This window comes from Tachyglossus aculeatus, chromosome 7 (genome assembly GCF_015852505.1).
Source record: "Tachyglossus aculeatus isolate mTacAcu1 chromosome 7, mTacAcu1.pri, whole genome shotgun sequence".
In the NCBI taxonomy this organism is placed as follows: domain Eukaryota; kingdom Metazoa; phylum Chordata; class Mammalia; order Monotremata; family Tachyglossidae; genus Tachyglossus; species Tachyglossus aculeatus.
In genome coordinates, this window is record NC_052072.1 from 37,041,640 (window position 1) to 37,054,474 (window position 12,835).

General features: G+C 42.2%; 1 protein-coding gene across 13 annotated transcripts in view; it reads right to left on the reverse strand.

Moving 5' to 3' along the window:
- Nucleotides 1-1,369: 1,369 nt before the first annotated feature.
- Nucleotides 1,370-12,835, reverse strand: part of DLG1 (discs large MAGUK scaffold protein 1) — a 241,181-nt gene continuing 229,715 nt past the window's right edge. For all 13 annotated transcript variants that reach the window (XM_038749481.1, XM_038749480.1, XM_038749488.1 and 10 more), the window contains 6 exons: nucleotides 12,029-12,079; nucleotides 9,804-9,905; nucleotides 9,375-9,547; nucleotides 7,986-8,095; nucleotides 7,209-7,300; nucleotides 1,370-3,141 (listed from right to left, as the gene is read on the reverse strand). In XM_038749481.1, coding sequence (XP_038605409.1) covers nucleotides 3,035-3,141; nucleotides 7,209-7,300; nucleotides 7,986-8,095; nucleotides 9,375-9,547; nucleotides 9,804-9,905; nucleotides 12,029-12,079 — 635 coding nt within the window. In that variant the 3' untranslated portion in view covers nucleotides 1,370-3,034. The remainder of the gene's footprint in view (nucleotides 3,142-7,208; nucleotides 7,301-7,985; nucleotides 8,096-9,374; nucleotides 9,548-9,803; nucleotides 9,906-12,028; nucleotides 12,080-12,835) is intronic.

Below are 12,835 nucleotides of genomic sequence, written 5' to 3' on the forward strand. Positions count from 1 at the left end.
TGCTCTGCACACAGTAAGCGCTCAATAAATATGATTGAATGAATGAATGAATGAATGAATGGAAGACCACACAATCTCCGTCCAGAATCAATGAACCATCCCTGCGTAACCCATTCAAGGGGCTCAAAAGGTCGAGTAGCTTTCCTGGTGAAGAAATGGTCTACTTAAAATGTGCACACCAGATAAGGAAATATGCTGCCTCAATCCTTCTTTTCAGAGGTGAGCCTCATTATTCATTCGAGTGCTTACTGTTTGCAGAACACTGTACTAAGCGCTTGGGAAGTACAAATCGGCAACATAGAGAGACGGTCCCTACCCAACAACGGGCTTCAGTCATGAAAGCCAAAGCACTGATAGCAAACAAACCCTTGAGATTACTTCCTGAGGATTGGTAATAATGATGACGATGATAATAATAATAATAACAGTAGTAGAAAAAAGTAATATTTTTAAAGCACTTACTATGTGCCCGCATTGAACTAAACACGCGGAGAGATTCAAGATCATCAGGTCGGCACACTCCCTGTCCCACACAGGTCTCAGAGAATGGCAAATCTTGGTTACCGGTTACTTTAAGTTGGCAACTATGTTGCCAACTTGTACTTCCCAAGCGCTTAGTACAGTGCTCTGCACACAGTAAGCACTCAATAAATACGATTGATTGATTGATTAAGTTCGCAATCACTGAACTGCATCTGAACTAAATGATATCAATGGCAGAGAATCATTCCTTTTTAAAAAAATAGCCTTGAAATAATGTAAGCTTATTATGGATAGGAAAGTGCTAACCTGTATTCGTTTTACCTAACTTCTTTCATTCAGTTGGCTAAATTAGGATCATTATAAGAGTTTCCCGGTCTCTTGGCCCTGAATGAATGTCCAAAGAAAAATGGTTCCAAACTCCCCCAAAATAACACATATGCAAAAACTCAATTTATTAACCCCAGGGCAAGCACAGCTACCCACTCCCCAGGGGCAATGGGCCCTCGGGACATGCTCATCTCTCGTCTCTAACTAGACCCGAGAGTTTCTAGTCAAGATGGAAACGACCCCAGATGGTGGCATCCTGTGCTATCATCGCTTTGAAACTTTACTCCCCAACCCAACCGCCGCCCCCCGAAATTCTCACCCCACTTTCACCTGAGCCCCAAATGAAAAGCAGGCACTGCTGATGACTTGATCCAACACATTCCCTGCAACTCTAAAATACGAGCCGTGCCTTTTAACCCACCCCAAGACTCAAAGCATCTCTCCAACTGCCTCGCCGAACGATGGCTGAAGAATTCACGGCTGGTTTATTCCTTACGTGACCCGTTCCTGAGAATTCACCATCGGCAGAACCACGTGGATTAAAGACACATTCAACAAGTATGTCATACGATAAAGTTTATTAGCTGTTCTCCCCTTTCTGACAAACGGAATGGACAACATGGGACAAGTCTTGTTGATTTGGTTTATCAACAGTTGGGAGGAGGCTGTCGAAACATGCCTTCAATAAACAATCAATTCCAAATAAGCAGTGGGCAAAATACCAACAATATTAGGACCGGAGAAATGTACGCCTGAAGACGGTTCTAACATTTTGCTCAACTGCTTTGAACTGCTCAGCACCAGACCTGTGCAACTCCAGTGCAGAGCACCTAAGATATGAGACGCATACAGTCTAGAGGTGAAAATGTACACAAAAAATGGAGTTTTGCCCCTGACCGGTCTATTTGGTATAGGGAGAAGAGAATGAGGGCAAGGGAAGGGACCAAAGAAAACATTTTGAAATTATTTGCAGAAAAGAGGAGAACCTGCCCAAACGTTTTCTTGCAGCTCCTTTGCCCCGAATGGTTTTTATCCAGTCACCAGACCCCATTGCATTTCATACGATTAAGATAAATTCTAATTTATATTTATTCTCAAAACAAAACAAAAAGTTAGGAGTAGGTGGTAAAAGAAAAATATATATTTTATATATATATATATGTATATATATATATGTGTGTGTGTTTGTGTGTGCAACTATGTAAAGAAAATAATTCCCACAGTTACAGAGTTTAGTTAAAGAAAGTTTAATATATATCTTATTATAACAAAATAGGCAGTTATTGTGGGTAAAATACTCATTAAAATCTGACCCCTAAGAATACACTTGGAGTTTCAGGCTATGAATCACACTCCTTTTCCATCTGCCATAATGATCACTGCATCACTACCCGTGATGTCTGTTTTTTTGCCTATGAAATTTTGTTATCCTTACGTGTAAAAGGTGATTTCTCTTAGCACCTAAAGACGGCCTCAGTTCAGAAAATGTGATGATTATCTATAAACAACTTTGTAAGACATTGTAAATAGTGCTGCGTGAGCAGGATTAAAAACATGTAATATCATTATTCCTAGCCAACTGTATTGGCAAAAAATATGAAAAAATAGACTATAAGAATAATCCTTATGAAAATGAATATCCCTCGTGAAATTATGAACGTTACTCCAGATGTTAATTTCGAAATAAAAAACTAAAGATTTTCCTTCACTGCCTGCAACGGAACGTATCGGATGTGACAAGAGAATTCAGGAAAAACCAAAACTTGCAATCTACGTTGGCCAAACCATGCTATTAAAGTCAAGCGTGCAAAGTTGCTCATAAATTACTAAATAACTGAGTAAGACCACTTTTGTTATGAAATTTTAAAAGAAGGTTCATATAAAGCTTTTCTGGAAATCTCTGAAAGTTACTTTCCCTTAAACATTAAGGAATTTTCCACAATTCCCCCCACCCCCCCCCCCGCATGCCCTTAATAGCTGGCCAGGCCATTCCACCTTCATTTTGGGAAAAATGGCAACAAACCAACGGTGACGCACGATGACGGAGATGATCGAACTCAAAGGGATACCAGATGCTAGAGATGAGGGGGACTGCAGAACGTGATGGACGGGTGACCCGACGCGATGTGTGCGCTGAAGGCAGACCCCGGGGGTAAGGGAGCATAAGAGGTACCAAACGAAGTAAATGGCATCGGGAAAAGTCGAGAAAAAACGGCGTCCGTCCTCATAACTTCTCCTTGGCTGGGACCCAGATGTAAGAGCCAGACTGCTCTTCTATGATCTGCTTCACTTGGTTGTAAATTTCTTCCAGCGTGTCGCCCTGTACAATAGCTGTACCGCAGAAAAGAGAGTGAGAAACGAGCCAGCTGCACATCCAAAGCACGTAGGTACAGATCTTAATTACACGCCGTGTCCGTTCATTTCGTTCAATCGTATTTAGTGAGCGCTTACTGTGTGCGGAGCACCGTACTACGCGCTTGGGAGGTACAAATCGGCAACATATAGAGACGGTCCCTACTCAACAACGGGCTCATCGTCTAGAAGGGGGAGACACACAACACAACAAAACAAGTAGACGGGTGTTATTTCTGTTCACGCCTGCCTCCCCCTCGGGACCGTAAGCTTGTTGTAGGCAGGGAACCTGTCTGCTGACTCTGTTGCAGTCTCCCGAGCGCTTAGTACAGGGCTCTGCACACAGTAAGTGCTCAATAAAATCCCACCCATGGACTACTTGATCCTAGCAGGTTTAGCCGAAAAGGGATGGGAAGAGTTTCCTGTCGGGAAAGGCGACGGATGAGCCTCCATCCTGAGAAGCAGCGTGGCTCTGTGGAAAGAACAAGGGCTTGGGTGTCAGAGGTCATGGGTTCGAATCCCAGCTCCGTGACTATGGGCAAGTCACTGAACTGCTCTGTGCCTCAGTTCCTTCGTTTGCAAAATGGGGATTAAGGCTGTGAGCCCCACGTGGGACAACCTGATCACCTTGTACCACCCTCAGTGCTTAGAACAGTGCTTGGCACATAGTAGGCGCCTAACAGATACCATCATCATCATTATTATTTTTTTTTATTTTTCAGAAATGGGAACCTGTCCACAGGAATGGATTACAGTGTCGGGGATGGCCCAACACCACTCAGGCTCTCTCTCGTCCCTGCTGCTCACTTTCCCACCGAAGCACGGAGCGCAGGAAGTGACAAGGCCAACAAGGGTGTAGCACATTGCCAAGAAAGTGTGCTGAACTTCACCTGGGGGCAGAACGGGTTTAAGAACCCAGGTTTCCTGATTCCCAGAGCAGTGTGAGCAAAAACAGGGCTACTGGCGAAGGTACAAATCGGCCTTGGAAAGAGAGTCTTGATGACCTGCCCAGGGAAAGTAATAATAATAATGACAAGAATAATGATGGTATTTGTTAAGCGCTATGTGCCAAGCACCGTTCTGAGGGCTGAGGTAGATACAAGGTGATCAGGTTGTCCCACATGGGGCTCACAGTCTTAATCCCCATTTTACAGATGAGGTAACTGAGGCACGGAGAAGTGAAGTGACTTGCCCAAAGTCACACAGCTGACAAGTGGCGGAGCCGGGATCAGAACCCACGATCTCTGGCTCCCAAACCCGGGCTCTTTCCACTGAGCCACGCAGCTCTGGGCAAATGGAAAAGAGACTGACTTACATTTTTAGTATTTTCGCTATTGGTGCGATTTCCAGGAGAAATAATGAAAATGATCAGAACAAGGATGGTATTTGTTAAGCGCTTACTATGTGTCAAGCACTGCTCTCAGAGCTGAAGCCTACAGCACCCGGTTTTCCCAAATGGTTTCCCATCCAAGTACTAACCAGGCCCAACCCTGCTCAGCTTCCGAGATCAGATGAGATTGGGCACGTTCAGGGTGCCTTAGGCGGGTAACTTTTCTTTCATTTATTTTCAGAACTAAACTTAGTCCTGCTAGCATCTCCTTTCAAAAAGAAAGAGTGGGAGAAGCTTACTCTGGAAGACTGCATTACTTACATTAGAAAAATACACCTACAGTGAAAGAAAACTAGGTGGACTCTTTCCCTTATATATGTCCCAGTACTTAACACTTGTACTTTAATGGATAGAATGAAAAGTGATCCTTCTTTTGGACATGATGATCAGTAGTAGAATCGCTGTTACTTAAAACCCAGAGAAATCAAGTTGACATATGTGAGAAAGTAAATTTTTTAAAATTTAAGTAAAATTAAAAATAAAAAAGTAAAGAAACCGTTTAATAATAATAATAATAATGGTATTTGTTAAGTGCTTACTATGTGCCAAGCACTAGGGGAGATACAGGGTAATCATGTTGTCCCACATGGGGCTCACAGTCTTAATCCCCATTTTTACAGATGAGGCGACTGAGGCACTGAGAAGTTGAGTGGCTTGTCTAAGGACAAACAGCAGACAAGTGGAAGAGCCGGGATTAGAATCCTTGTCCTCTGAATCCCAAGTCCATGCTCTCCACTAAGCCACGGTGCTTCTCTACTCTGGTCCAACTGAAGAGCTTACAAATACAGTCTAAATACTCAACGGAGAACTATGTTGGACCCAAGCAAAAAGGTCCATTCAAAACAGAAGATGGTATGAGTGGTACAGTGCTTTGCACATAGTAAGCGCTTAATAAATGCCATCATTATTATTATTATGTTGCTCTAAAATTAATGGTGTTCAGAAAACTGCAGAAGACTGGAAAAAAAAGGGGAAGCACTGAAACCAGCAAAATGATTCAATGGCAGCAAGAACTGTACAACCACTGTAAATGCCAGGGTTTTCTGAGCTGGGAATTTCATTTTCCCAGTCAAGATGACTCTAGGTACAATAGATCCTAAGAAAATTTGTATTACTGATCTTGAATAGAGCATTGAGTTTGCCACCAGTTTGGAAAGGGGGGAAAAAGAAAGATCAAGGAATTAACAGAAGGGATGATTTTCCTGATACCGCTCACTCAACAAAAGTGAAGATTTAAGAGACTACCCAAAAACAGGGAAAAATCAAGGGACATAAACGATAATAGGAAAGAGAGATTTTTAAATTAGGGGGATGATAAAACTTAGAATGAAAGGAAAGTTTAACGGTAAAGTATTGCTTTTGTAGCCTCAAGCCAACTGAAATCAAACAGGTTAGGCATATTTTCCTAATTACTAGTGGAAGGAATCAGTAACTGACCTGAGAAATAGGAACCAGAGAACAGAAATTATGTTCTTTTATTTCAAGACATTAGGTTCACTCATTCAATCGAATTTATTGAGCGCTTACTGTGTGCAGAGCACTGGACTAAGCGCTTGGGAAGTACAAGTTGGCATGATCACCGATGGAAATCACTGTTAATCTGGGGGTGGAGGGAGAAGAGAGAGAAGGGGGAAAGGGGAGAGAGGAAGGGAGGGACAGAAGGAAGGAAGAAGAGAGACAGAGCAAGAGACAGAGAGAGAAAATGGTATTTATTAAGCACTTACTAAGTGCCGGGCACTAAGTGCTGGGGTGGATATGTTTAGACTAAGGTTTTCCCCAAATCCTACTTTGACCAAATTAAACAAACTGGAAGAACTTTCTGCTTTCACTTGATGCAGCCGGTAAGCTCCTTGGATCACACCTACAAACTCTTTGTATTGTATTTTCCCACGGGCTTGGTACAGTGCTCTGCACGTAGTAAGCGCTCAATAAACACCACTGATCGACTGACATCATTCATTCAATCAACTGTATTTACTGAGTGGTTACTGTGTGCAGAGCACTGTACTAAGCGCTTGGAAAGTACAACTTGGCAACATATAGAGACAATCCCTACCCAACAACGGGCTCACAGTCTAGAAGGGGGAGACACGACAGCAAAACAGAACAAGTAGACAGGTGTCAAGACCATCAAAATAAATAGAATTATAGATATATACACATCATTAATAAAATAGAGTAATAAATATGTACAAATATACACCAGTGCTGTGGGGAGGGGGAAGGGGTACGGCAGAGGGAGGGAGTGGGGGTGATGGGGAGGGGAGGAGGAGCAGAGAATAAGGGGGGCTCAGTCTGGGAAGGCCTCCTGGAGGAGGTGAGCTCTTAGTAGGGCTTGGAAGGGGGGAAGAGAGATAGTTTGGCGGACGTGCGGAGGGAGGGAATTCCAAGCCAGGGGGAGGACGTGGGCCGGGAGTCGACGGCGGGACAGGCGAGAACGAGGCCCAGTGAAGAGGTGAGCGGCGGAGGAGCGGAGGGTGCGGGATGGGCTGGAGAAGGAGAGAAGGGAGGTGAGGTAGAAGGGGGCAAGGGGATGGAAAGTGATGGATATTAGTTTACGGGAAACAGGAGAGTGTTAAAACCAAACTATAATAACGTTTCAATTCTCATAGTCCCCTAATAAGTTTATGCCCAGTATGGCCCAAGTCATGCAAACCTGTGAAATGTTCAGTAAATTCTTGTTCCAGTTTCATGGCTCTTTCAAACGTTTTCCTGGCTTGTTCCTCTTGTAGACGTTTATTCATTTCCCTGTGATGAAAAGTTACACAAGGGCAATTATCAATCCTGTAAAATCCAAGCACTCCTATTTTAATCAAAGCTTGAGTTTGGTGAAAACTTTGACTATATCAAGAGGGCTACCTAAATAATCCATTTAAGAATTTTTTTTTTTTTGGGGGGGGGGGACAGATCCCCCTTCCATTTTAGAACACTTCATACTCTGAAAAAGGATTGCAACTAGGATTATAATGGCATTTGCAGAGAAGCAGCGTGGCTCAGTGGAAAGAGCCCGGGCTCTGGAGTCGGGGTCATGGGTTCAAATCCCGGCTCTGCCAATTTCAGCTGTGTGACTTTGGGTAAGTCACGTAACTTCTCTGTGCCTCAGTTCCTTCATCTGTAAAATGGGTATTAAGACTGTGAGCCCCCTGTGGGACAAGCTGATCTCCTTGTAACCCCCCCAGCGCTTAGAACAGTGCTTTCTACATAGTAAGTGCTTAATAAATGCCATTATTATTATTATTATTATTATTTATTAAGTGCTTACTATGTGCAAAGCACTGTTCTAAGCGCTGAATTAGAGTAAACTTGTTGCGGACATGGAATGTCTGCTAACTCTGTTGTACTGTGCTCCCCCAAGCACTTAGTACAGTGCTCTGCACATAGTAAACGCTCAACAAATACCATTTATATCATTTATTTTTCATTTTAAACTCACATAATGTTTTCCACTGATTTCGGTTTAATAAAAACGGAGATTGGATACAGCTGGGCAATCTGCAACCTCTTGATGGCATTCCCAGACACATCGAGAATGCAATGTTTACCCTAAAACAGGACAAAAGGAGGATATGTAAATGCAGGAGCACACTTTCAATCACTTCGGGAATACATTTCCGAGAGTTACAAAGCCTGGCTTTCTAATTTGATCTTCCTGCTTGTTCGATGTTCTTCCACCTCTCTTCCAAAGTTCGGGAGAGGAAATGCAATTAAGATATAAAATAATGGTGCATCTCACTAATTGCTGTCAAACCTTACTAAGAATTTTACCGGGTGTAACTTCAATGCTTTTTGAGCCACCTTCACGCTAATGCTTCATTTCCCTTTGAAACAATGGATGAGACAGCACAATTTTTTTGCTAAAATAGGCATCTGCAGGAACACAAACAACCTTGTGGCAGGGCAAAAGTCTTGCTGCATCACAACTTTAGCATATTAAATCTACATTTTAGGAGAATGATTAATGGGCTAAAACACTCAATGAAAACTATTTTCAACACAAAATGTTGGAGAAATTCTTTTCCCTCGATTACATTTTTCAGGCTTCTCATAAAGTAGACAAGAATACTTTCTTTAACATCCCTCTTCTACAAAACGGTTTCCCCCCAAGAAGACTATTTTCAACCCAAAATGTTGGAGAAATTATCCAAACTTGAGGGGAAACCGCTTTGTAGAAGAGGGACACTAAAGAAAGTATTCTTGTCTACTTTATGAGAAGCCTGAAAACTGGAACTGAGGAAAAAACTACATTTCTTCACACATCAGTCACGCTTACTGCCTTGTACATTAACTGCCAGATTCATAAGGGTTAAGGCACCGTCTTGACTTTTGATAGCTATTTAATACGTTTGATTTTGGACCTGTCTTTTCCTGCCTACTCTAGATTTCCTGAACTTGCCACTTCTGTTCAATTTTGGATGGGTACCATTTTGAGCCCCTAATTTAAAATGAAGAGAAGATGAAGTTATAAGTTATTTATGCTAATGTCCGGGTCAACCTCTAGACTCTAAACTTGCTGTGGGCAGGCAACATGCCTTCCGACTCTGTTGTACTGTACTCTCCCGAGTGTTTAGTACAGTGCTCAAGCGATTAGTACAGTGCTCTGCACACAGTAAGCGCTCAGATACGACTGAATGAATACAGTAAGGGCTCGGTAAATACCACTGATGATGATGAGGACGACGATATGACAAAATTTCTTTAAAGAAGCTTATACGGTGTGGTGTTGGGCGTTCTTGAACTAATCTGATTTTGCAAGGTTGGACTCTCATTTCTATCAGGCAGCGTAACCCGTTGGAAGCTATACCCAACCCAATTTAACGCTTACCTTTTCTGCTACTTCTCGCACAGACTGAACGCTTGTCCCATAGAGATGATTGTTGTACTGGCCGGCTTCTATGAACTTGTGATCCTGGATATCTTTCTCCATCTGCTCGCGGGAGGTGACAAAATGATAATCCCGTCCATCTACCTCATAATCTCGTTTTGGTCTAGTTGTGTCTAAAGAGAAACACTGTGTCAATGTGAAGCACAACGACGCTTATCCACTACTGTTCCATTTAAGCCACTTCTAGGCAAATTAGAAACCAAAGAGAAGGAGAGTGATCACTATAAAATTCAGAAGAAATCATCTGAAGTGTTCACTGGCCTGGGGACTAGAAAAGAAAGTTTATACAATGAACACAACTTTTATCTAGGGGTCACAATTAAAGAAATAATGTTACTAAAAATGGCAAAGAGATTTCCTGATACTCACGTGGAACGCACGAACCAAATTTGTCTGGAAACTCGGAAATCAGATCGTCATTTATTCGGTCTTTCATGGGTCCCAAAATGATCACTGGTCGGGTATAACTAACTAGAAAGATAAATCGATAATTTATCTTTAGTTTTAATGATAATTTTAATAATTTACCGAAAGATAAATCAATAAAAGGAGAAGCAGCGTGGTTCAGTGGAAAGAGTCCGGGCTTTGGAGTCAGAGGTCATGGGTTCAAATCCTGACTCCGCCAACTGTCAGTTGTTTGACTTTGAACGTATCACTTTATTTATTTATTTATTTTGCTTGTACATATCTATTCTATTTATTTTATTAATATGTTTTGTTTTGTTCCCTGTCTCTCCCTTCTAGATTGTGAGCCCACTGTAGGGTAGGGACCGTCTCTATATGTTGCCACCTTGTACTTCCCAAGCACTTAGTACAGTGCTCTGCACACAGTAAGCGCTCAATAAATACGATTGATTGATTTGGGCAAGTCACTTTACTTCTCTGGGCCTCAGTTACCTCATCTGTAAAATGGGGATTAAAACTGTGAGCCCCCCGTGGGACACCCTGATCACCTTGTAAACCTCCCCAGCGCTTAGAACAGTGCTTTGCACATAGTAAGCGTTTAACAAATACCATCATTATTAATCATATTTGATATTTATTCTCTCCATGCATATTCATATAAGACAATGCATAATTTTTCAAATGCATTAATCTCTTTCCAGATAAAACTCTTGTATGGTCCTGAAAACATTTTCCCCGCATATGTTTAATCTACAAGTGCGCAAGGATTGGACACAATTCAGGAATGTTGGATCAGGATGAGCTACTTCAGTGGGTAGAGTTGCAACAGGGGAAGCAGCGTGGCTCAGTGGAAAGAGCTCGGGCTTTGGAGTCAGAGGTTCAAATCCCAGCTCTGCCACTTGTCAGCTGTGTGACCATGGGCAAGTCACTTAACTTCTCTGTGCCCTCATCTGTAAAATGGAGATTAAGACTGTGAGCCCCCCGTGGGACAACCTGATCACGTTGTAACCTCCCCAGCGCTTAGAATAGTGCTTTGCACATAGTAAGCACTTAATAAATGCCATTATTATTATTATTTTTAATAGCCAGCCTGTTCAAGTCCCATCTGCCTCCCTGCAGATGTGAGAGGGGCTGGGGAGGGAGCTGTGAGGAGCTACGGTGATGGTGCGGAGAAGAGAGAGGCAGCGGCATAATTTAAAAAACTGCCATTTTTCCCCTCACTCTTCTACAATAGCACACTCCACTTCTACTTGATGAAGAGGTGCTCTTGCACCATTTGTATGTGTCAAATTTCAAATGCTGAAACTTTCATCCAATTATTCTGAGATATTAATGGAGGAGGCTTTAGTGAGAGGAGCAAAAACAAAAAAGCTTCTTCAGGAAAGAGAAAATTTCTCAGTGGACTCTGTGGCTGGGAGAGTGCTCACAGTGCAATCATATTTGAAGTCCTAGCCACATTCACTTCTTATCCTCGAGACTGTGAGCTTGTTGTGGGCAGCGAATGTGTCTGTTGCTGTATTGTACTTTCCCAAGCACTTAGTACAGTGCTTTGCACACAGCAAGTGCTGGGTAAATCCGAATGAATAAAAGAATGACTCTTTTTTAATGCCATTAAGAGATATTTTACTTTTTCTTGGCTTCCTCCACAGATTCTAAATTCTATAGGGACAAGAACTGGGACCAATCATATTTGAAGTCCTAGCCACATTCACTTCTTATCCTCGAGACTGTGAGCTTGTTGTGGGCAGCGAATGTGCCTGTTGCTGTATTGTACTTTCCCAAGCACTTAGTACAGTGCTTTGCACATGGTAAGTGCTCAGTAAATCCGAATGAATAAAAGAATGACTCTTTTTTAATGCCATTAAGAGATATTTTACTTTTTCTTGGCTTCCTCCACAGGTTCTAAATTCTACAGTGACAAGAACTGGGACCAATCCCTTCATCCAGACTGTAAGCTCGTTGCAGGCAGGGAACATATCTGCTAACTCTGTTGCGCTGCACTCTCCCAAGTAATGCCCAATAAATACCACTGATTGATCAATCTTTTAAAGTTTCGAATTCTCAGGAGTGTATATAAAAGAAATGATTGAATTGTTCCTTGATTCAAAATTAAGAAATATCTTACTCTCCTTTTTTGTATAGTTTCTTTGGGAGCACAGAAAGAAAAGTATTCGGTGGACTTCACGAACCTTCTTGCTGATTCACAGGTTCATAAGACAAGACATATTCTTCTTGACCACCTATAAGAAAGTTAGAAATATGGATGAAGAACTCTGCAAAGGAGATTGCTTAATCATGTAATTCAGCACATACATAAAACCTTTTTCCATTCCTTGAGAAAGAAATGGAGGTGTTGGAAAGTTCCCTGTTTCACTTCCCAGAGTAGTTATGGAAAGATGCTTGAAATAAAACGTGTTGGCAAATGATGCCAGGCCTTGAAATATACAAAGGAACACAATGATATGCAAGCTATCTAAAATAATTTGTTTTATACTTATATTCTGGCCAATTTTGCTAACCTTCTATTTAGGCGTTGTCAAAGTAAGGCACAATACCACATTTCTGCATCAATTTTCCACACATAGTGGTATGAGAATTTAGGCAACATTAAAATGATTTTAACCAATACTTTCCTAAGCAATTATACAGTACCCCTAAGCTGCGGCATTCACTGCCATAACTGCTCTATTCCTTATCTCCTGTGAGGAACACTGTTTAGAAGAACAGCTAATCTATAATCTCTCTCTACATCTATGTATTAATAGAAGCAGCATGGCTTCGTGGAAAAGAGCACGGGCTTGGGAGTCGGAGGTTGTGGGTTCTAATCCTGGCTCCGCCACTTGTCAGCTGGGTGACTTTGGGCAAGTCACTTCACTTTTCCGGGCCTCAGTTACCTCATCTGTAAAATGGGGATGGACTGTGAGCCCCATGTGGGACAACGTGATCACCTTGCATCTCCCCTGGTGTTTAGAACAGTGCTTGGTACACAGTAAGCG